Raw genomic sequence first — 25763 nt, forward strand, 5'->3', positions numbered from 1 at the left:
AATGAACATGATTTGATTTTCCCGTCAGATAATTTCTTCATGCAGTAGCACCACCTGTGAACTGTACTGAACAGAAAAGGAGGACTCGTTGGTTCTGCTTCTACTTTCTAATTATTATTTGGAGCACAGATGGAACTTTCAGTGAGCCATGAGGATGAGGCGGTGCGAACGCAGAATTTATCTGCCAGGACATGCTTAGTACGCAGCATTCAAGCGTCGTGCCTGCCAAGCACCATTGCATAGGGTGACCAGACTTCGCGGTTTTGCCAGCACTGGGCCAGAATTTGGTGCTCTGTTCCCCTTTCTCAAGAATGTGTTTTCATCGGAAACTGCAGTGGTGCCGCTTTTTTGTAGTATGACGTCATAGCTGGCAGGCAGGAATGAACAATCTCACGCAGAAGAAATGTTGCATTTCGCAATTTAAGGTATTGTTAGTTTGTGATAAATTATGTGTTTATTTGAACAGTAACACTTAAACGTAGGACTTGGAGGAGAAGGGGGTTTATGTTAGTTGCCCTGTCTCGGTTTTTTACTTTTTAAATCTGGTCACCCTACTATTACAATCTTCACAGCCCCTTAGCCACTTTCCCTCCCACTCACTTTCTCCCCACACCCTGACGGTCTTTCTTTGGCCTCCGTCATTCTGCGCTCGTTTTTCAAATGTTGTGTGCATCCGACGCTGTGCTCGCCCTTGAGCTAGTGTTCCACGCCCACCTCTAGTAGCGCGCCAAATACACTTACAGGGTGCATGCCGCGTTCTTTCTTCTCACGCCCGGTTTATTTTACTTGACTGAGCCTTTTTCTCCACTTTGCCGTGCTGATGTGGATAATGGCCTTGGCACGGAGCTCAGGCCTCTCGTAATGTCCTTGTGGTACTGTTTAATTGTACTACTAATACACGATGCTCCGGTGTCGTGGTATGCATGATGTGTATAGCTTTGAGCATAATCCTTTCACAAACTGGAAGACAGTGCAACAACGCTGACTATAGACTAGTTTGTACCAGATCGAAGTAGTTATTCTGGCTGCCGCATTTTGCAGTCTTTCAAGAGATTTTATCAGGAAGGCTGCTAGGCCTAGAAAAACTCATTTGTCATAACTTTGGGCTGGCCTCTACTCCTACTTGGGATTCCATAGAGAGTCGGTTATGCTTCTGTACACCCAAGTTATGTGCATGGGTTGCTGGAAGAGGACAAAGACCCAACTTGGTGGTCAAAATATCAGTTCATTAAATATTTCTGGCCCATCCTACTGTTAGAAGTTCATATTAGAAGCATAAAGTTTAAGCTTATTGGCAGATATTCAAGAATCTATATCCAGCATACACTTAGTGAAATGCAAAAGTGCCTATTGCTTAATATGAAACCTGCATGTTATCTACTTCATCAAATTGAAGTTCAAATGGGAGTTTGTACAATTGAAAAAAAAGGGGCAAGAATCCAGAGCCCTGTGGCTTTCCACATGGCATAGAGGTCAATGCAGAGCCCTGTGGCTTTCCACATGGCATAGAGGTTATCTTCGGAACAGAAAGAGGTGGGGGACTAACTACTTGTTCACGGTCCATTAAAAAGGAGCATGCCAAAACCAGTGCTAGGTTAGTAATTCCAGTTTGGGCAAGTCTGGCGAATGACTGTATAAAAAGGCAGCTGATGGGTACAAAAGGACAAATGCAAGGACAGATGCGCAAGCTAATGTGCTCAAGCCATTATCTCGGCATGCCACGCCGTTGACCCAACTGCGCTACCCACCGCTAGCGCCATTATCGCCCTATTGGAACACTGGGACCCGGGCAGTCTCATTGCCGACAATGCAATTGCATAGGACAATAATGGCTGGGATAAGTCTTCTTCCCAAATATTCCAAAATGTCTCCTTTGCCTTTCCTTATTTTAAAGAGAACATTCTACCCTCATTAGCCATTACTAGGTGGTAACATTTCTTGGCCCTTGTTAAAGTACCTCACTTCACTCGGGTCTATTAACTTGGGCTGAGGGCCTTTATCCCCTTGGAACCTGGCATGGTTACAGAAATAATGTTTTGAAATATGTACTGGGGTCTTGTTCAACATGTTGGAATATCCTAATGTGATGTGATTGCAAAATGAAGAATCTATTTTAATTCCAATTGTTCTTTAGAGTGCTGTGTAAAAAAGGACTACCATTCACTCCCGAGAGGCATCAGGAGGATGGCTCTGGGGCAAAGTGCTCGCCTTGGAAGCAAGACGACACGGAGCAACAGAGGTTCGATCCCCGGGTCTGCGCTTAGAAACCTCTTGGTATTAAGCACGTTATAAATAACCCATCATATCACACCTGCCTATGATCTCACACGTTGACAGAAGATGAACTGAGTTTGACGAGTAGCCACAGCTCTGCTGTGAATGGACAAAGGACCCTCCTGAGAGTTTAAGAATCTAATGAAGAACATACAAGATACCAGAACTGAGCTTAGCTGACAGTGAGGAAGAATGCACTGGCATAAGTAGGATTATGATGCTTTGTAACAAGTCATAATATTTCAATAATATCAATGGGTGTCAGTATGGAGGAAAGACTAACAGGGCAGCATTAACCACTATAGATTGTGTGCGGTTCAGCGCATTGTGACCGTCAGAAAATCAGAAGTGGACAATGGTGAAGCCAAAAAGCTTGAGCCCTCTCCACAGATACCAAGAAAGGGGAAAACTGAACTTTGATCTGTTGCAGAATAAGAAAACTTTACTTGTTTATAGATAACAAGTCAGGAAAAGACTCAAGACTCAGTATATTAGCCCACTAGACAAGACCCTCGCCAAGCCAAACATACAAGATCACAGCAGTGAAGCTTAGGCTATTCCCATTAGCAGTCAGTAGGTGCTCGGAGAAGTAACCCGTTCCATCAAATACGGAAGGAAGCAAAGGCGTTTGGTGCTCCTTGATGTGCATGAAACGTAGCATAGCAGCTATAAAGTTAGATATGTCTTATTAGAGGGTCACATGAAGCAGGCTAGTTCAGCTGTAGGACCGCAGCGCAGCTCCACTGACGTACTAAAAACGCATTAATAAATAGAATATCCTAGAAGAAAACCACAATCAATGGTCCGAATTTGCAGAGTAAGAACTGTAGCAGCTGAAGAATAAGGAATTACAAAGCAAACAGCAATGCAGGATCGAGGAGTTTGCTGCAGCCAGGGACTCCAGACCAGCCAGAACTGTGTGACGCGTAGGTAAACAGCAGCACGAAAAAATGCTTCAGATTGGAAGCTCCCAAGGGTCCTGTGATGGTAGGTTCCATTAGTATAAAACTTGATTTCACGCAAGAGGATGGGCTCGGGAGAGGCGAGAATCACCAAATTGGAGACTTAAATTGTCAATGTGGACAACGCTGATATATCATTAGAGATGGTACAGCCCAGCGCTAGAGCGTTCCAAATGGCCATTGCCAGGATTTAAGAAGAAGCAGGTCGAAACAACAAATCATACTTATTTCATGCTAAAACAATAAACTCTTTCTGGGACCAGCACAGGCAGGATCCAAAATGCCTATGTTCAGTTACATGGAATGGATCATTCTAAAGTTACTCAAAGAACAACTAACTGCAGTTTTCATGGTTGAGAGGACTCAGAACCTTGGGTCCCAAATTCCCACCTGGGGCTAATCCTTGCCCGATCTTGGACCCGGGTTATGAACTACAGGGAAATGGACCCTCTTCTGTAAGGAGCGAGTGAGGCAAGTTACTTTTGAAAAGGCAATGACAAGCAAACCATCTACACAGACCTTACACTCGGCTTGCAGTGAACATTTCAGAGCGTCAAATGCACTTTTGCAGGGCGGGGACCTAAAATAGGCACGGTTACCACCAGAGAATGATATTAAATGACAGAGAAAACTTTGTACTGATCTGGTTACTACACTACATGGTCAATAAGTCGCTCACAGATTCCTGCAACCCCAAAATAGCCCCCTTCCTCCCCAGCCCCCAATGATCTGCCGCTCAGGTTGCTGAAGGCAACAGATATGAGGATGCAGTGAAATGCATAGTAATTGCCAATGCTGATATTCCTGACCTGTGGTTGGAGTGGGAGGGGTCTTGCAAATATCTAGGGAATGTTGGCCTCCCGTAGCCGCACACACATTGCTGATCTGGTGATTGGCATGCAGGTACTGGACTGCAATGTTGGGTGACTGCGTTATTTACAGGACACCACCATGTCCATGGATGTAGCCTTTGCTGTAAAACGGAACCAGCTGTGCTTGATGATACAGGTTTATTGAAAAATATGGTGTATTGGAACAGGCAAATGCCACACAAGGAGGCACGCTTAAAAAGCATGCATACCTCAGGACTCTTAGACCACAATCTCTAGAGGCATGCTTACTTAATGTTACGCTCACCTGGTATCCACGAGGAAGCCACCCAGCCCTGGTTGGATGATTTGCACTCTCTAACCCTCTCCCGGTCCCTTGGTAATGCCTCTGGTTAAAGATGGATCTGCAATATAGGAGAGCTGGATTCAATACCAGATTGTCTTTATGTTTTCCCACCTCCCTTGGCCTCAACTCCTTCCTCCCCCATGGGCCTTCTCCTCACTTTAATATTGTAAAAGGTGGATTCTCCGTCCTGCTCCTCGTGGCAGGGGCGTGTAGATGTGGGGGCAAGCAGCGACCAAGTTACTTCATGGGTGCAAGCCCCTCTGTGGGAATCCAGGCCTGCTGTGACTCCATAGGTTTGCTGCTTTACAGTCTTTATATGCAGTTCTTATTTTCCATTTAGTTTGAATAATAAGGTATGGAAAGGTATTTTGGTGTTGTCATGCAGTTTGAAGATGAGCATGGACCGGTAGGCGAAAGCGCGGTGTGCGCGATTCTGTCCGGTGAGTAATGTGTGATGCGCGGCGCTGTTTCGCCTTTTATATTGCTAACCCGTGTCTTTTCTCTCTTTGCAGGTTGCGATGTTCCTCGCCGAGCGTCGTAATGTTCCAGCAACGATACTGACCAGGAGATGAGTACCCAGGTAAGAATTGTGTGGCTTTGTTCATTTGGGAGGAAAAGTGAGTAAACGCTTACTAATTCTGCCTTTCTTTCTCCTCTTTCCAGGTTATGGTATTCCAGGATGCAGGATGCATGCAGTGCCGGATGATGGAGTTCGTACCTTCAGGTGAGTGGAACTGAAGTCAGCGATGGATTGAAGACAGGCTACTTTTAACACAATTATATGCATCTGCCAGTGTTGTCCGCTATACCGACTGATTCGTATTGGCCATGAAGCCATTAGCACAAAAAATCTGTGCCAACATGGCTTGGAATGGCATCACCATACATATGGTTGAGTCAAATGTATCCATGAATAATGATGATATACTGCTGCACCTGAAGGCCCCAACTGACTGTCGGCAGATGGTGCTGCGCATAATGCATCAACATAGAGAAGGGACATGGTAGAGGATAAATAGATATAGGTCTGAGATTTTCCTTCTGGAATACGCAACCCTGCATTCATTAGGGATCCTAGGTTGGAAAGAGGCATGGGCTGCAACACATATTTTTGGATCAACGTGTACTTGATCTGGGCAGCCAAACCCCCCTTATCCCCTGTGTAGCACTAAACATGGACAATAGAAGACAATACAGAGGGAATATGGGAAATCTGGCGTGTTTGCTGATTACATAGCAGCTTAGTTACAGCAAACTGTGCCATGTTCTGATCATGAAGACAATATCCCACATGGTAAACAGAAAGGCAGGATTGCCTGTCTCCCAGATCTGGAGAGCAGAAATCAAGGTAAACTGAAAAGTAAATCTGGAACAATGAATTAAATCTAACCACCAAGTACTGAATCAAAAATTACAAACTTATTTACAATGCATGTGAAAAACACATTAATACAGACAATAGAAAATAATATGTCACTCAGTAGGAGATAATTCTAAATCCCACACATCATATCTTGAGATACCACATCAACAAAAAACACTCACCAACATACTTCACATGTAGACTCTCAAATACAAACAAGAAACTGTGTAAGATGTTACGTACACAAATCCCTAAACATACAATTACCTCATTAATATAGACGCAGTAGCCAATGAGAGAAAATAGTAGATGAATTTGTATGCATGTCTTTAGGCTGCTTCCAGAGCACTGACCGGTTTCAACAGAATAAATTAATTATAAACATCTTTTGCAGGGAAAGGGAATATCAAAGCAGCACAATTCCATGAAGCCTGACTCGGCTATACAGCGTTCCAAAAGTAAGGTAAAGCGTATACAAAACGCTCTCTCAAATGTTCCGTTTTTGATTCCCAGTCTGCCTCCAGTTGAGTCTCTGCTCGTTGAAATTCGTAGCAGTTGATGTGCCGAGTTTTTGAGAAAGCGTTTTGTATATTCTTTACCCTCCTTTGTATATGCTTTACCCTCCTTTTGGAACGCCGGTTAGCTGAGCCAAACCCTATTGAATTGTGCGGCTGTGATCAATTTGGATTTCCGCTTTCCCTGATGAAGACGTTCATAATAATCTATTACGTTGCAACCGGCCGGTGCCTTGGAAGTAGCCGGAAGACATGCATAAGAACGGTTGTACTCGTTTCTCTCATTGATGACATGTGTCTATTGTGTCTAACATTTTACATAGTTCCTTCTTTGTATTAGAGAGTCTATATGTGCAGTACGATGAGTGGTTTTTGTTGATGTGGTATGTCTAGATGTGATGTGTGTGATGTAGAATATCTTACTGAATTAAAAAAAAACTGTTGTCTGTATTACTGACTTGTATTTTTACATGCATTGTAAACAAAATAATAATTTTTTATTCAGTACTTAATTGTTAGATTTCATGCTTTGTTCCAGTTTTACTTTTCATTTTACCTTGACAATGTTGCACATGTCATTAAGGAACCAGCATGTGCCCATCGAGACTAGGGCTAACATGACAATTACAGACACCTGGAGCAAAAGTGACCCTAAGCAAGTGGAGTGCTCAGTTACGGTTTGGTCTGCCAACTTAAAAGACAAACATTATAAGGCCATGCACCCTGTTGGATGATTAACGGGGGCTCCATTAACCCACAACATCATAATTAGCGTACAGCATAAAACGCAATGATAAATGCACATTAGGAGGTTGGGTGAACTATTTCCCGATTGGAACCATCGATCTGCCCCAATTTTTTGGTACATCAAACCCCAGTATAGCAACCCTAAGGTATGTTCAGCTTTGCTCCATTGTGAGGGTGAGAACGAGTAGCTTCCCTACTCCTCTTGCTCTGACCGAGTCACTTTAATATATCCTGTACTCGGTCGGATGCGGATATTCACCTATTCTGAGGCCGCCTAGCCACATCAAGGTTCTGGGACAAGGTGCCAAGCAGATAGCTCCACTTGAAGAGTAGTAGGACCCAAAAGACCCTCACGGTATATAGCTTACTCTCAATTTGGTTTGTGGACCAGGTACGAAAGTTTTTCTGAACTAGGGTGGCCATACTAGTGACACTCTGTATTTTGATGTGGTGGTTTGGACACAAGATACCAGGTTGTGCTCTGTGTATCCAGGATTTTGTGTACTGTAAAACGAAGGAAGCAGGATACAGTGCTAATTTGCAGCCCACCCTAAGGAAATATGAGAAGACTTGGATTCACATATAGTTCGAAGAGCTACTACACTCCTCTCCAACCTGGAGGATGACTAGTAGAACACGTGGTAGTTTCTAGTACTGCCTGTACCTGTGACTAGTTGCTGTGTTGTTGCATCTAGCAAGTGCTATTGATTGGTGGAAACAGCCCGGGCATGGGCCATATGGAGGCCCGCTATACAAATAAATGTGTGTTATGACTAGACGATGAGCTGCATCTCAATGGAATGAGAAATTAACTTGCCATACAGTGCTGTCATCTTACTTGTTCTTTTCTACAAATAGGTTTTCATTGCCTAGTTATTTGCCACCACAGCAACCCGCTGGGTAATCAATTATGTTTATAAAATGAACATTTTTTTTTAAATGTACTATTAGAGAATTATCCATTGTTGGGATGATAGCCCAAAGCTAGAGGATAAGTTGCATTATTGGAACTTTTAAAACTGGACAAAGACGTGTCTTTTTGTAGAAAAATAAAAAGGGGTTGTACTATGAAACTCAATGATAATTCTTCTACTGACTACTAGAATCCAAACCTGTGACCTTGGGTTACAAACAGATCTCTACAGCTGATGTCCAATCCACTCCCATACCTTATTGCATATGGCTCAATTCAACAGCCATGTACAGGTCCATGGATTTTAGGCCTGTAAACACTGAGGATCAGGACTTGACTGGAGGGGAGGATAAATAATTATATATAATGTCATCAAACGCAGTGAGCAATGTGACATTGAAGTGGGGAGAACATGAAGGCTGACATGCATAAAAAGAGTTCTAAACAGCAGAGTATTGGAGGCTACATTCATACTGCACACATCAAGTCCTTAAAAGTATTATGGACGTGTGTAGTGATGGAGCTTCACAATCCTAAAAGCGCAAGATAACCAACTCAGAAAAGTTCTGAGGTCTTTTAAAACAATTGTATCATGCATTTACTAGAGGACGACTAAAGAAATGTCAGTCTGCTAGAGCCATTAATCTTCTTTGGGGAATTAACGAAAATTCAAACTGTCTCCAACACGCGATTGCTGCTTAAATAAGATCCAGAAGGTAACACAGCCATATTGAGTAAATATGTGCTAAAAAAGGTCCAGTGAATACATGCATAAGTGGTTAAGGAAATACAGATGAATCAAAGGATTCTGTCGCTTCTCCCCAAGGGGTAGCCTTTCTTTATGAGGTCAAGGGGGTGAGCCCCTACGCAACACCCTCCCAAGGGATAGATGCAAGCTAGACCTCACTGGGACACACTCCCCCTTTGGGGACAAGGACTCACATTCCAGTGAAGAACTCCCTAAGTCAAAGATCACTACACCCTCTTCAACAAGACACCATGAAGGAAGACATAAAGAACAAATTAAAATGTGTTATTGTCAACCAAGTGCACCTTTAACGTCTATGAGAGAAAGCTTAAAAGAATTGGGATGAAGAAGATCATTCAAACCATATTGAATGTGAATCCAAAAAGGGAAGAAGGGCTTGTACGACATACCAGGGAAGCCCCAAAAGTACGTCATGGAACAGGAAGGCGGGCCCTGGTAACAGAGAGAAACTAGGAGTTTCAAATCACCTGGCACTACCTCGCTGATAGAGCCCTGGACACGCAGCGTCCGATGTGAGGAGGAGAATCCAGCAAACCCACCAAATCGAGGCTTTCGGAAAAGGAAGATGCTCTGAATGCTGAAGTGAGGAAAGAGCATACCATGTAGAAAACGGAAACGAAGCAAGTCGCAAATGCTAAAAGCTTTGAGCAAGAGAAAGAGACAAAGAGAAATGGAGAAAGATAAAGAGAATTATTACTGGAATGCTCATACTGGTCCCAGTCAAAAGGAAGTATTGAAAATACAGAGAGAAAGCAAGAATCATTATTGGAACACTCATCAGTCTAGAAGAATTTATAAAAAAGAAAGTGAGAAAGAATGTTGGGACTTTACAGGTTGTGTTGATCAGGATGAAAAGTCAATAAGGGAACAGGAGTACTTTTGTCAAAGTAAAGAGAAAAGTGTTTAAACATTATATGACAGAAAAGAGAAAATAAAGGGAGAAGAAGAACAAACGAGAAAGAGGAGAAAGCAAGTAAATGAACATATTAAGACCTGGAAGAATCCAGTATCTGAAATGTATAACTTGATGAGAGCGGTGGCAAACGAAATTTACTAATCCCATATTGAACTACACTTGGGGAGAACCCATATAACAGCAGAAGGGAGTCATTCTCCTGTCATTTAGATCTTATAATAGTGGGAGGGGCAAAATAGGTTAACTTTGGACAGTGAATTGTATCTGATTTTAGACTTTCACCGACCACTGCCGAGCACCTTAGTTAGTTTGTTAGGTAGGGAAAACCCATAGTTTAGGGAAAGTTATGAGTTTGCACCTTTATGTAAAAAAATGCCTACAGTAAAATGGAAATCAGAGACTTCTGACCAACCACAATGCATAGAAAAAGGCTTGAGGTAGACAAAGCAAAGAAACAGTACGGCAAAAAGTAGCATTGTATATGTACATAATGTTTAATCTGTATGTCACTAGTATGTTGTGAAGTGGACGGGCACGGGAGGAGCAGTCTAGTTGCCATTATGTTCGACATAATTCCCCATGCCAGCATGCCGCCTAACGCTTACTCTACATGCATTTATTTTGGCTGCCTCTGGCCGTATTGTTCAGTGTTCCACATCATAAAGTGGCCTATATGAAACGGCTATTAAACACATCAGGTGGTCTTAGATCCTCCAACGTTGGACAGTCTCTCGCCTCCATTTTATGTTGTGGCACCAAACATCAAAGAACAATAGAAATAAGGTAGGCTGTAGAGTGAAAGGTGGGAATAAACGCACATGTATGCCATGTTTTTACTCAAGCTTTCTCACCAGGAAACAATGACCCACGAGTAGTATGCCCCATTGTAATTAAAAACTCGACTACATTCGGTGTGTCAGTCCCCCGGACTGGCTAATTTAGCGAACACTGTCTGTGTGCATAGTGGTGTGGGGCGTCCAAACACGGGGGCTTTTTTTTCGTACCTGTCTCTCCTCTCTTCAGTGCCCATTTTGTACTGCTGCATTGCGTCTTGCACTTTTCTTTGGACCGTGTTGTGGAGTATTTTATGGTCTGTGATTTTCTCGAACTTGCTTTTTACACACTCTCGTTCGTTCTGCCTTATGTAGGCCAGCGCCCCCGCCCGTATTTCATCTTTACGCCGCATTTCCATATTCAGGTAGTCGGAAGACTTGGCAGCAGGCAATCTGGCTCTCTACAAGGAGAAAAAAATAAAAGAAAACTTGTTTCAATAGTCGAACGTGTACGGGTTATGCAGAATAATGCAAAACGAAACAGTTCATGTCCAAGTTTAATCTGCTCTATCCACAATCTTATAAAGATATACTTGGTTCTTAGCATTGCTTTTTACAGATGGAAAATCCATCATGTGACTACATACTCGCCAAACAGACATCAGAGGTTGGTCTCCCAAAAAACTGCTTTGCCGCTGAAGGAGGAAATACAAACGTTTTTCAGGGAAAGCAGTTGGGCTACGCTGCGCTTTGGACATGCCATGCGCCTTCCCCTGCATATCTACTTTAAACAGAACAATGTGAACTTCCAAAAAGCACTGAAAAGCTATCTGTTCCGCAAAACTTTTTGACTCAAACCTGCAGGACTTCCATCTTTGACCAACACCACCTTCTCCACCTTTCTTCCTCTTCCCCCAGCCCGAGACAAGAGTTCTAAAGAAGTGGTACAAAAAAATAAATAAGCAAAATCTATACAGAATGGAAAGCTATCTGGAGTTTTTATGCCCTCGCCTCTTGACATCAAGGAAGTCAATAGGTGGTTAACAATGTGCTGCAGACCGAGTAAAACGTGGTGGTAATTTTGGTACTTGCACATTACTGCACCATCGTACTACAACTTCTGTTGGAAAGGTAGACGATTCACCCCAGCTTTTTGCTGGAGGTAAATCACTCACCATACCGATATGAAATTATCGGAATTACCTCTCGTGGTAAATGCAACCAAAATACCCATGTAGTCCAAGAGACTCAAAACATTGGGACCAAAACCACCATGCCCCCCATTAACTATGTGGCAAATCCATGCTACTGAGTGGTGATAACAGTAATTGATTTTGGCATTAAACCAGCAGGCTCATCTCCAAACTTGTAATGTATTTTGTTCCTCATGGTTTTATGCAATTCGTTTTTTCTTGACGTTATAGGTTACATTATCTCTATGTGGAATAAGCAATGTTGTACAAAAAAGGTCAGCTTAGAAGATACCCTCTCTAAAGCCAAACTGCTTTGTGCTTCCTTTGGTGGTGTATGTATGGTGAAAATGTTCAGCTCAAACAGAATTACTTATTGATACTTCTATCAACAGTTTGCAATGCAATTTGGCACTGGACCAGGTTAGGATCTTCTCAAATACCAAAACTTGATATTTTTTCCATCTGCGCTCACCCGCTTTGTGTAATTTAAGCACCTGCGTTCGCTCTGCATGGTTTCACAATAGTAATGCCAAAGTATTTCTTTGTTAAGCCACATAATGTCATCAAGACAATCTGTGTGTCAATACTTTAAAGATCAACTACGCCATTTTAATATAAACATGAGCCTTACATAAAATGCAACTCAACAAAAGTACTCGAAGGTATGCCCCTATAGTCTGCCGGACAGTCTCCGTGCTGAATGCGTGCCTAGCAACAACCAACATGTGCTCTAATTCTGGCTTTTTAACTCAGTTCAATTTTGATTGTCTTTATACTGTTGAAAGTTCAGACCAAGTAGAAAAACCTGTGCAAAAAGTAATACTTAGGTTGACCATCCCTACAGATGCCCTTGGTGGAAAAGCCACATGCTCTAAGTTTGGACAAATGAAAAAGGACTCCAACACGATGGGGTAACAAATTTAGCCATGCAATGGATTCAGCTGATAAAAGCTAAAGAAGCTTGATTAGTTATCACGCTAAAGCCGTGGACGACCATGACTCTAGAAGATTGCATAAACCAAGTTAAAGGGATGTTACAGACTGCATTGGATGATAAGAAGACCCAGAGAGGAGAAGAAAAAAAAATTGTCTCGTCTGCCACAACCCTGCTGTTCCATAAACCACACTTTCTGAAACCTTCCTATCTTACATGCACAAGATGGCACACTGACAATCCTACTCATCCACCTACAGATAATGCACACTCTCTACTCTATCAAACACACACAAAAGTGTATGCCCAGGATAATGTAGGCCTCCAGTCTTTACAAAAAATAAAGCAGGATAAACTGTAAACATAGTCCCAGAATGTACCAGGCATCCCCTTGGTTCTGCAGTCTTTACCATAGTCACTTCCTGCTCTGCTTTCTGTTAAAGCTCGGTTTCCATCCCATAATCTGCCCTCCTCAAGTTCCTTTGCTTCCCTGTCCAGATATAGGGGCCGATTCATGGAACAAATGTGCGCCGAAATTCGTGGCGCAAGCGTGAAAAAATCAAGCGCACGCATGCGATTCATGGAAGGCCCTGCACGCGTTTTCCCCGGGATGTGCGCCAAATCCGTGCGCGACGAACACGGGCGCACACGTCATTGCAACATCCAAAACGCCATGCGCGACGTTAGTGCACACACCAAAAAGGGGGCGGAACACCACATGAAAATAAGGGCGTAACTGGGGAAGTACTGCTGGGAAGTACACGGAACGCCCACACCCACGCGAACTACACGTATTCATGGAATCGAATAGGGGAAACCTGCGCACGGCCGGAGACATGCACAGGCCTAAACACGTCCACCACACGAAGGCAGGCGGTAGCATCCCTGCGCATTACAAAAGTGCGCGCAAACAACAAACACGTATATACAGCTACGATGAATGTCCCATTCTGTGCTAAAGGAAGAAGTACGCACTGTAGCCGCTGTGAAGTAATCGCGTGTGAACCCCAACATCTGGAAAACACGCACCGCTTTCCACGAAAAACACGTACAGAGCGATGGAAACCCACGTGGGACCTTCAACCCGTGCCAGGGAAACGACCGCACGCACGTTACGTCGCTTACGCGCCAAGGGCCTTTCCTCGGAATTCACGCAAACGTGCTGTTTTTCACGTGCCAAATCACTCTTTATCAAGCTGGCCACGCGACAACACACGGAAGACCACGCTCCTGCCCAGAAAGCCAAATTACTGCCCCCCAGAGCCCCGAGCAGCCTCCCACAAGACATCTGCTGCTGCCTGCCTGCCGCCACCGTGCCCTGCCATTTGGTGCCTGCACATCTGCCATCTGCAGGGGTCCAGTTGCTGTGACCACCCCTGCTGGAACAGAAGACTCCCGACTGGTGTTCTATCACTCCACAGCCCAGCCCCAGGACCCAGTTGCCCACCCACACCTGCCTCGGGGGTTGCCATGTCCGACAACACCTTCCGGGCACCAGTGGCAACCCCCCAGCAGAGAGGCAGAGGGCTACCAGCTTCAGTGAAAAGGAAGTTGGCATCCTGGTGGAGCAAGTTCCGGGGCATTATGATGCCCTCTTCACACCATCGCGCGCCGACAAGGAAGGACGGAATAGGATCTGGAAGGACATAGTTGGTGCCATCAACGCGGAGGGGGTGGCACCCTGTGACATCAAACACATCCAGAAGCACTGGGAGGACTACAAGTCCAGGACCCTCAAGCAGGCCTGGCGCCTCTTGGAGGCAGCGGATGCAGTGGGGCGCCAGGCCCCGCTTACCACCCAGCAGATGAGGGTCCTGGAGCGCATTCACCCAGTGCTTCACCACCAGATCCTCAGGATGCAGGCCCGTCTGGAGTCAAGCGGTAAGTGGCCATGCATTCATGTTTAAAACAGTGCATGTTGCAGTGTGCTGGTAGTTAGCCACTTGGCTGCATGTGTGACATGGGTCATGTTTGGATGTGTGTGTTCAGGGACATGATGGCGCTGCATTTGAGTCCACTCAGGCATGACCCACATGGATGGTGTATGTGTTACAATGCATCATGTGGAGCAGCATGCGGAATGCACACATGTATGCATGCCTGTGTGTGTACTTTGACATGTTTGGGGTGTGAGAGATGGGTGCTGCTGTCATGAACATGCATGATGTACATATCCGTGTGTCTGAGTAGTGTGTGCGCTATGGATGCATGACACATGTCCGTGAAGATGTGTTGATTCACTGATTCAGCCTACTCATCCTTGTATCCACTGTGTCTGTGGGTATACGGGGTCAGATGCATGACCCTCTGGTGATGCGTGTGCATTTGATCAGCATGTCCCATAATGCATGCGAGTTTCAACCCACCATTAGATGTTTCTATGGTGCCGTAGGCATGGATGCAAATGTTTCTTGCATGTGCCATGCCGGTTCCTGCATGTGCGTTGCCTGCACTGACCCATGTGTTGTTGGGAGACATGATGGAAGTGACGTTTGACAGTGCCACTCATGTGCTATTGCTTCCTGTCTAGGGGACTATTGAAAAGTACCTTGATGTTTGTGTTCAATGTCTCCCTTTACACAGTGGCGAGTGAAGAAGAGGGTGGAGACTGCGCTGTGGAGGAGAGCAGCAGGGATGCCTCCACCGGACGGTGACACAAGGCCCAGTCACCCTCCCAGGAAATTCCATCATCCGGGAGCGAGGGGACTGATGCAGCATCCGCCACTACGGCTGCAGCGGAAGGGGCGGATGAGTTCCCACAGGGGCTTGCGATGGCGGAAGATGATGCAGAGCCATCCAGGTCGGTGGTGTGTGCGGAAGAGGAGGAGGCCGCTACTGAGCCGCACATGGGGCCTAGTGGGGGTGGTACCACTGGTGCAAGTGGTGCAGTCCAGAGGCAGTGGCAGGAGGCAGCACAGGTCGCTGCGGAGGGGCCTGTGACTGTCACTGTCCCTGACACTGACTTCATCACCATGCAACAGCAGGGATGCCCCGTCCCGGGCCCATCTGCAGGTGGGGGGGGGGGTCCACGTCATCTGGCACTCCTCTACCTGCGGACGAGGGGACCCGTGACTGGATTGAGTCTGTCCTGATTGGGGTCGCGTTGCGCACACGTGACATTCGTGATGACATGCGTGCTTCCTGGGGGGACCACGCACGTCATCACGAAGAGCTGTGTGCCAACGTGGCCCAGTTAGGAGGGACCATGGTGGGGGTTACCTCCATGTGTCGGCCACTCTTGCGGCCCTCTCCTCCTCTGTGCACACTATACGCCAGTCGTTCTCCGTGCCGTCTTCCGGCCCAGATGCCAGCAGGGCCCCCTGTGGACCTTCCCCAACCAACGCAGCCAGCCAGGTGGAGATCCCATCCCTGCCGCAGTCGGGAGTCAGAGGTCCAGCAGTGGTGGCCACCCCACCAACTGGACCCCAGCGGATGGAGGATGTGCCGGCATCATCAGGCAGGGCACGTGCACAACTGCGTCTGGGGATTCCATCAGCCCGGATGCCGTTGTGGTGGCAGAGGCAGTTGCGTCGGAGGCAGCAGCAGGCTCAGCATGGGAGGCATCATGGCTCGGGGCCATCAACACCCCGGGGGCAGTCATTCGGCCGAGGGGCAGGAGGACCCCGGACTGGGAGTGTCTTCCGTGTGGCAGCGGTTGGTTCCGGCAAATAGATGCGGAGAGGCGGCGGGCGGAGATGGCACGGTTCAGGATGGTCAGGGCGGAGAACTCCATGCACCGGGCTTTGAGGCAGGCGGAGGACCTCAAGGACACTCGCAGGGAGTTGAGGGATTCCATGGCTGCATCCCTGCGAGACCTCGAGTCCAGAGAACAGGCCCGCCTCCGGAACATCGACGTGGAGTTCGATGATGCTCTGGGCCGGAACATCTAACAGTGAGCCGTGAAACTAGCCCGCCGCCTTTGTAAATAGTTAGGTAGTTGTAGTTTTCCTTTATTTATTTTTTCCTTTGGGGCGCATGGACTATGCCCCGCCTTTTTGTAAATATTTATTAGGTGGGTTTTTTCTTAGGTTTCCTTTGGATTGTTGGGCACACGGAACCTTGATTTTGACATTGTATATAGTTATGGACCTGATTTCACATTTTTATTTTTACCATGGAGGAATGGTTTTGTTTTTATTTTGACTTTGGTTTTATGGACGGACACTTTGGAAGCATTTTTCATTGCATTTTATTGATTTCACCATTAATATTTTTTCCTTCATTTAGGACATCCTTTTATTTATCATTTTTTTCTTGTGTAATTTCGTTTCATTCATTCAGTTTTGTATATAATACATTTTTATCTTTTACTTTATTTGTGTGGTCTTCTCTCATTGGTTTTGTGCATGTCACAATGTGGGTTTTCTCAGTCATGTGTCGCCATTGTGTGCGCGACACTTGTACTCATGCGCATACTGGTTGTTTGGGATCCATCATGACATGGGGATTTCAATGTGGAGTGGATGGAATGCTTGGTTGGGTGTTTGGACTGGGGTGGCATGGGGTGGGATTTGGGTGGCCAGAAGGGCCATGGATCTGGATTGTGATGACGTGGTGGGCGGGGGACATAAATTGGGGCCTGCTGGCAGGTGCCCGTAACTGGGGGTGGAGACATGAGTCAGGGGGATGGGGAGGGTTGATGGACTGCCTGCAGGGTCTGGGGGGCACTCCCGGGAGGGCCGACACTGCAAAACCACATGTAAAAACACTGCGCACCCCTAGGAATACACGTACCCCGCTCGCGCCAGCGAAATCGCATGTAAAACTCCCTGCGCACCCCTAGGAATACACTTACCCCGCTCGCGCCAGGCCTATCGCATGTGGAATTGCACGCGCACCCCCGGAATACGCGCAGGCAGCCCTTTCATCCTCCCCATGCCCTACAGGCAGCCCCTCCTCCCTCCTCATGCCCCGCAGGCAGCCCATCCACCATGGCCATGCCCCGCAGGCAGCCCATCACCCCAGTCCATGTCCCGCAGGCAGCCCACACCACAGGGGGGACTTTTTCCACGCATTTCACCCGACGCGAGCGGGGTAGACGTATTCAGAGAGGCACGCTGGGAGTTTTACACGCAATTTCGCTGGCGCGAGCGGGGTACATGTATTCCGGGGGTGCGCGGGGAGTTTTACATGCGTTTTCGTGGTTGGGGGGGCTGTATGCTGGTCCACGGGCCTTTGCACCATGTACTGGATTTGTGCAATGTTTTTGGCGCACAGGGCGGTGTTGGGGGCGTAACTGGCGCTGCTGCAGGGTCGCTGCCCCACTCTGCTCCACGGCTGCTTATGGATGTATAAATCCATGAATTCGCTGAGCGCCGAAATGAGTTTTGGCGCACTTGGCTGGCGCAGACTGCCGCACGTGCACTCTATGCACCATCCGCGTGCGCCACTTGTGCGCCGAATTCTATGAATTACCCCCATAATCGGCCATCCGCACCTTCTTTGAAATCCTATGGTTTTAGTGCATACATTAACCTATAAATTAAAATTTCGAACGCATCAAACCTCCCAGGGCTTTAAGTGGGCCGGGGCCTGCCGGGGCTGGGCCCCGGCAGGCTCCGAAATTTCGTTTTGAGGCGGGGCCCTGCCGGGGCCCAGTAATCTCCCCTGTCAGCCCCGGCCACTACACGAAAAGGCATTTTTTTCTACAGCCTGAAGCGCTCGCTCGTTTGCGAGAGCTTCAGGCTACAGAAAAAAATGCCTTTCAGCCATAATGGTGGCGCCGCACCTGCGAGTCTTCCCTTTAATCAAGAGATTCCCGTCGGCCGGCGCCACCATTATGGAAAAAACGTGAGGCCGCTGAAAGCAGAGGCCTTGCTTTCTAAATACTGGAGCTGCCGCGCATTCGCGGGAGTTTCAGCATTTAGGAAAAAGGCCTCTGCTTCCAGTGGCCTCACCCTTTCAGCCTTAATGGTGGTGCTGCCCCTCCCCAGCTGGCGAGGGGCAGCACCACCATTAAGGCTGAATAGGCAGGCGCTGTCCCCTGCCAGGCAAGCCTACACAAAATAAATGCAGAGATCAGCACCCTCTTCCCCATAGGGGAGAGGGTGCTAATCTCTACGAAAGGCTGCCTGGCAGGGGGGGCAGTAGCCCATTGATCCCATCAAGACCCCCGCTGTTAGGCCACGCCCCCTCGATGAGCCCCGGCTCGATTTGTAGTGCCACTTAAGGCACTGAAACCTCCTAACATGGTACTGTTGATATTCTTCTCCCAAATCTGCCCTTTTTGAAATGCTTGGCTAACCTGACATTGACCCAATCTGCTTGCCTTCATTTCACACTTTCTGGCATTTCACTTCCATACACACCTTTGACTCGCATCGTACACTTTCTTTTATACATTTTTCAACCATCCTGTTCAAAATAAATCGTCTTCCTTTCCTATAAAACCAATCATAACAAGAGGGAGGAGTGCATCCTTCCAGTCGGCAACTCTAATGAATTCCTTCAACCCACGGAATATGGAGTCGTGTATAATGATAGCAAGTCGGCCGTCAAACTATTTGGTAAACTGTAATACAATGGTAATTGCCCGCTTTTATAATCCTGTTAAAACGTTCCACTGTAGTATTTCTTTAGGTTGATACAAAGAACTAAATCACTGTTGACCACTTTCCTTGTAAGATTCCCTAGCAAGAACGTCACTTCTGAGGACTGCAAATACAACTCTAGAAGAACCATGAAATATATGGAATAACTCTTTAAATACAGGGCCTGCGGTAGCAGCCCTGTAGTTATGGTTAAGTTGCTCAACCCATAGGAAGAGCACTTTTTGGGGGCTTATAACTTTGCCACCCCTGGATGAATCCTTACCAGACTTTGCTCAAAAAGAATATGGCCCGGTCAGATTGATTCTGCAAAACGTTTGGTGAGGTTTCGTCAAGGGGGGACAAAGTTATAGGGGGGCCCCTAAATGTTAGTTTATTCCATAGACGCAATGGAAAAGAAAATGTGCTCACGTCTACAGTCCAAACTGCTTGACGGATTTTCATCAAGTTTGTGGCAGGAGCAGCGGCTTTGTCCTGCAAGCATGCTTTTGTAAATTGCATGCAAATCCGTCCAGTAGTTTCCTTTAAAACGGCCCAAAAGTAGGTAAAAACAAATTAATGATTTCTGGGTTCGGTCCCCGGACTAACTTCCCTGTTCGGTCAGCGGATGGGCCTCCGATTGGTTCAGAAGGTAATGTGAAGTTGTGACATCAGGCAAGCCCGCCAATTGGTCAATAAAAAACGTGAGGTGCGTCATAGACGGGTGTGACTTGCGCCCCTGCAGCACTTAAAGCTCACAGGGGATTAAAACGCACATCAGATATATTAGATGTGCATAGCAGAATATTGTACACCTATGAAACCTTTGAGGTGCAGTAGTGGTCCACCGCAGCATTTATAGGCCTTCTGCTCAACCCAAGGCCTAGGCATGCCTCTGGAGGGCCTAAGGTGAGCAGGGTACGGGTACCCACACCACATTTTGCAGGGATCTCAACATGTTATGTTTATGCCAATGAAGATGGATGTTTCCTCTTTGACAGGGATTGGCCTCGTCCCTAAACACTTTTTAAAAAGGCCCTCAGAAGCGACCTCTTCCAACGCATGAAACTCACTGCTGGTAGCAAGTTTGATATCGCATCAACTGAGTGCTCGAACAATGCTCCCCAACTTCTGTTTCATCTTCCACCATCTGAGGAAACACCGTCAAACTGTGTGGTCTCTGGAGCCAGAGAAAAAATACCTGTGCACCATCTGATGTGCCGTATTTCAGTTCCAAATGTCATTCCACATAAAATACGAATTTAAGGTGGAACATTTATACATGAACAGTTTTTTTTTAGTGGAGAACTTGAGAAATAACACTTTATGGAATAGAGTTGGATATTGCCTTCATATTTCAGTAGAAAAGCTACCCAAAGTCAATTATATGTGTTAGTTTTTATTGAATAAACATGTAAGGTAAAAAAAAAAAAAGTATTTTGTCATTAAAAAAATAACGAAAAAAGTAACCCCTATGGTACATACCACTGGTCTCAGTCACAGAGAATGTCTGTACTGTGTAAGTGACAAGTGCTCTAAAGCGGCAGAGTTATCGATGGCGCTATAGGAACACATTTGGGCGAGTATTGTGACTAATGAAAAGAGCAGAGTCCAACTTCCATTACTGCTCAGAAGGGTTTCTCGCTGAACCACTATCAGACATGTTTCAAATAAAAAATTGTAGCCATTCTTACGTTCCCATAGTTCTCTTTCCTTTTATGCATATGGCCAGCCTTGAGTTCTATGAAGAGATACTGGCCCTCATTACAACCCCGGCGTTAACCAATGGCGCTATTTGCGCCATGGTTAACGCCGGTAACTTAACGATTCCGCCATAGTGAAATGGGGAATTACCACCCCATTCCAAGGTTGGCGGGGCGGTAATTCCCCATTTACCATTGGCCCTTCCCCATTCCCATTTTTGCCCCATAGGGCTCAATGGGAAAGGGAAAGGCAGTAATTACGGTACCGAAAAGTGCAGTACCGTAATTACCTTCAAGATCCCTTTGCGGGTCCTTACGTCAACGGCTGGTCCAGACCAGCCGTTAAGGTCAGGAGCCGCAAAAGGGCCTCGTAGTAAGGCGTTAAGGGGTTAACGGCACTGCAACCTTTTACGGCACCGTTAACCCCTTAACGCCTGGGTCATAATGACCCCCTACTGTGTTAATTGTCCTAGGCCACGCCCCTTCCTCCCACGCTCCATCCCCAAAGAGGAGAGGGCTCCCCCCAGTAAATGTTTCCCCAGAGGTACACAGGGTAGGTGGTGAGCAAGTACCACACATTTATATTTTGGACATTTCATGGGTAGAACATGATTGTGCATCCTGAAAGGAGACTCTGAAATGTCACTGTGCTAGATCATTTTAACATTCCTTTAACCCCTCAAACCCCAGCCTCTTCCCTTCGATATGCAAGTACAAGAATTACTAGTCCCAAAGGAGTGTTGGCGAAGTCCACATGATTATTTCTTTGGTTGGTGCAACAACATTCCCGTTTTCTTTGGTCATATTTGCTGTACTCCTCTCATTTTTAGTTTTGGCTATAAGGGGTGCTTTAGCGCTTCCTATAAGCCGAAACGTAGTAAAACCCCAGGGGCGGACGGGTTTCCGAGCGAGTTTTATAAAGCATACATGGCAGAGGTGCTCCCTCCGATGCTGAATATGCTAAATGAAGCGTTTGAGACGGGACAGCTGCCAGAGTCGCTAAGGGAAGCAATTATAATTCCGCTCCCTAAACCAAATAAGCCTGGGCACAGCTGTGGCTCCTACAGACCACTATCAATGCTGAATCAAGACAGCAAGATATTAACAGCCGTTTGGCAAGCAGACTGCGAAGAGTCATAGACAAACTCATACACCCGGATCAGACGGGTTATGTTCCAAACAGGAACATAACTCACAATCACAGGCGACTCCACCGAGTCATTGAATGGGCGAGGGGGAATGAGGGTGACATGGCAGTAGTGTCCTTGGATGCGGTAAAGGCCTTCGATTCTGTCAAATGGCCATGGCTGCTGTCGACTCTGGCGGAATATGGGATGGGGCCCGGATATGTAAGATGGGCAAAGATGTTATACAGTGCGCCGCTCGCTAGAGTTAAGACGGGAGCTGTTAGGCAGAGGTACCAGACAGGGATGCCCATGGTCCCCCATGTTATACATATTGGCATTGGAGCCTTTGGCTATATACCTCAGACAGCAGTATGACACCATAGTCATCGAAGTGGGTGGGGAGCGACACTTGATCTCTTTATATGCAGACGATATGTTATTGTATCCGGAGGAGAATCTCCAGTATATCTCGGAGGTTATGGATCGGTATGCGGGACTGTCTGGAATAGCTGTGAATCCTCAGAAGTCTGTGATTTTCCCGTTGGGTAACTATAAGGGATTCCCCGTAGAACAGCTGCCGATATTGCAAGCCCCTTGGGCTGTTGATACCTTTCGGTACCTTGGGATAGATGTGTATCATACGGTTGAACAAGAACATAAGCACAACACGGAGGTAGCCGTGGGGAAAATAGAGAACAGTATGCAATTTTGGGGGATGCTGCCGCTAGCTATGATGGGGCGTAGTGCAATGCTTAAGATGGTGGTTTTGACCAGACTCCTGCATTATTTCGGAAACATTCCACACCTCATACCTGGGAAGTTTTTTCCAAGCTTAATAGTATATGCAGGGACTTTTTGTGGCAAGGAACTAGGTGCAGGATGGCATTGTGGAAACTGCAAAACTTTTATGAAAAAGGAGGGATACGGCTCCCCAACTATGAGGCCTACTATATAGCGGGCGAACTGCAGTATGTTGCTAAATGGCTCTCGGATGAAAGTACCCCTGAATCCAGATTGTTTAGTGCAGACTGTGCCCCATTTTACTTAAAGGAAATGATCTGGTTATCTGAAACAGAAATGCAGGGGCGCCCCAAAATGATGATGCTTGGGTGGAGGATTTGGCGCTGCGCGTGCAGGATGATGGAAATCCCGGCTCCGTGCTCCCCGCAAATACTGCTGGTGGCACTGGCTAAGGGAGATGTGCAACTGCGGAGGATGATTAGAAACCACTGGGAATCAGTGGGGTTGGCAACGCTGGGAGATGTTTGGTGGGAGGGAGCCATCATAAGTTTTGAGGAGTTGGGTGAGGAAACAGGTCTACACGTAGGTCAATATATTACATATCATAGATTTGCGCGGGAACTTAAGAAGACTTGGCCCGAAACTATTCTCGAAGCAGAGCCGGATGTTATTGTAGATGTTATTTATGACATAACAGAGGGAGGGCACGAGATTTCAAGATTGTATGACATGCTGATGCTTAGGATTGGTAAAGAACCAACGCAACTTCGATTAGATTGGGAAACTGAGGTGGGAGCCCCGATGGAAGATGGTATGTGGGAGCGGGCTTTGTGGTATCATCAGAAGGTGTCGAGAAATGCTAGGTTGAAACAAATACAATTATATATTACGCATAGGGCGTACATGACACCCCTGAGGATATCAAGGTTTAAAAATGCAGGCAGACAAGCATGTCCCAAGTGTGATGAAGAACAGGCTGACATGACACACATGTTTTGGTCCTGCCCGGTGGTTGGGCGCTTCTGGACCGAGATAGCGGCAAAACTGGTGGATAAAGAAGTCACACTGGTTGTAGAGTCAGCCTGGGCCTGCCTATTGGGGGGGTTCCCTAGATCGCAGAAACTGAAGCATGTTAACAAATTGAAGGAATTGGCATATGTGCTGGCTAAGTGGAGGATTGCCATGGGGTGGAAGGCTTGTCATAAACCGCAGGTGGAGATATGGTGGAAGGAATTGCAAAAGTGGGCGGAAGCAGAGACTATGGTATGGCAGGAGTCCAGTATGATGGGAGGGTGAGAAGAGGTGGGAACACTGTTGGCTTGGAAATCACTGATAGCGGAATTGTTTGGAACGATGCCAGATTTGGCGGATTCCAATGGAGAACGGACCCCACCACGCGGCGTGAACACAGAGTAAACAGACTTGATGGGCTCGTAGGGGGGGGGGGGTTGTGGGGAGCGGAGATCAAATTGTATAATGTACACATTCGAAACTGTATTGTGGCATCTTGTACTGTATATTTGGTCTGTATTGTTTTGTTGGTTGAAATATAATAAAAAACGTTTAAAAAAAAAAATCTATAAGCCGAAACGAATGCATTAGAGTACAGGTAGGGAGAGATGGCATATGAGGAGGGAGAGGGACACCATGCTTGTAGGCGTTGTTTGGTCATTTACCCACCCATTCACTACCCATGGATATGTTAATCCCTATGGCCTTTTCGCCCACCTCCTGCCCAAAATACAGTCTCCTGGGATCCCTTAGAGATAACTTTAACAAACAAATTTTGCACTTTAAGTGCCTGCCAGCGTATTTTAAAGCAGTATTCCGAGAGCTAGTGATTTAATTGGTTCTGCAATTACTGGTGTATTACGAAGGTTTTTGCTAAGTCACCCTTAGACACTTGATTTATAAGGAGTATGTGGGTCCTTCAATGAATTCCTGTTAAAAACCAGCATTAGCAAAGTCACCACTTTTGGCTTGGGCATAGGTATTAGATAGGCATGTGCCAGGCACTGCTATCATATGCCCAGGTGCATGCACCCTTTTCAAGCTGCCCTTTTCAAGCTGCTACAAATAACGGCCAGTTAGTAGCATTACAGCAATGTCTGGAAAATACCTTTCCCATATCTACACACAACCCCAAACATTTCACTATGCAATGTGTGACATGCAGTTTTGCTTTCCTCTTTGTATATGGAGGGATACAATTACCATATTGCAAATGAAGAAAAAGAAGGGGGTACGTTGAGAACGTCTGCCAAACCACTGACTGCACCCCTGCGCGCGCAAAATGTAAGACATTAGACAAGAGCGCATGCAAACGCCAAACGCACCACTACAACAGAACATACAATGGATACAAGGATAGGTGCTTACCAGAGCCACGGAGTAGGGGGTGGGTCCAGTCACCTCCCGGCCGCGGGGACGGCTCCTCTGACTGACCAACATGCTTGCTCTTTGCTTGGGCCAGTGGCTACCGGTGATCTCGGTCTCGTTTCTACACTAGCACAATCACTCCTGGGTCCACCGGCGTAACACGCCGTTGCTATACACAACAGCCGGTGCAGGAAGTGACTCTGGTCGCCATGGAAACTGCATACCAAGAGCCGGAAATTCCAGCGCTGGAACACTAGTGCGCACTTCCCAGACTTGGCATGCGCCCATAGCTACTCAGCTGGCAGCCATGATAAGTGGGGCTGGAGCTCACAGGGCCACGGAAATTGTCTTTCTATGACACACTTGAGGAGTTCACAAACAATCAAGCGTGAATGTGTAGGTAGATGAGCGAGGTACTTAATATGTCACATCATTTGCCAGCGTCAGAAAGAAAAGGCGCACGCACTCTGGGAAATACAAAGTAAACGAATTACCGTAAAGTGGGGGCGCAGTCACGGAAGTTTGTAGGCAATAAGGTATAATAATCCCAATACACTTTTAGTAACACCTTTTCCCATACACCGAAGTAAAGATACATTTTGAGGCAGCCACGTAGGATTTTCAGGGAATTTTATTTAACACCATTAAATTGTGAATCAGTCGGGATTAACATTAAGGTCTTGTTTCACCATGGGGAATTTATCCACTAGAGTTTGAGCGTGTAGATTATAACGTCTTGGACACCTTAGCA

General features: G+C 46.5%; 1 protein-coding gene across 1 annotated transcript in view; it reads right to left on the reverse strand.

The window, feature by feature from the left end:
• CFAP53 (cilia and flagella associated protein 53) overlaps positions 1 to 25408 on the reverse strand; it is a 218303-nt gene extending 192895 nt beyond the window's left edge. The window contains exons 1-2 of the mRNA XM_069626967.1: positions 25013 to 25408; positions 10640 to 10869 (exon numbers count right to left, since the gene is read on the reverse strand). Of these exons, the coding sequence (XP_069483068.1) occupies positions 10640 to 10869; positions 25013 to 25084 (302 nt within the window). The 5' untranslated portion in view covers positions 25085 to 25408. The remainder of the gene's footprint in view (positions 1 to 10639; positions 10870 to 25012) is intronic.
• Positions 25409 to 25763: the final 355 nt, after the last annotated feature.

Source organism: Ambystoma mexicanum, chromosome 6p (genome assembly GCF_040938575.1).
Source record: "Ambystoma mexicanum isolate Mex_15411 chromosome 6p, UKY_AmexF1_1, whole genome shotgun sequence".
Classification (NCBI taxonomy): domain Eukaryota; kingdom Metazoa; phylum Chordata; class Amphibia; order Caudata; family Ambystomatidae; genus Ambystoma; species Ambystoma mexicanum.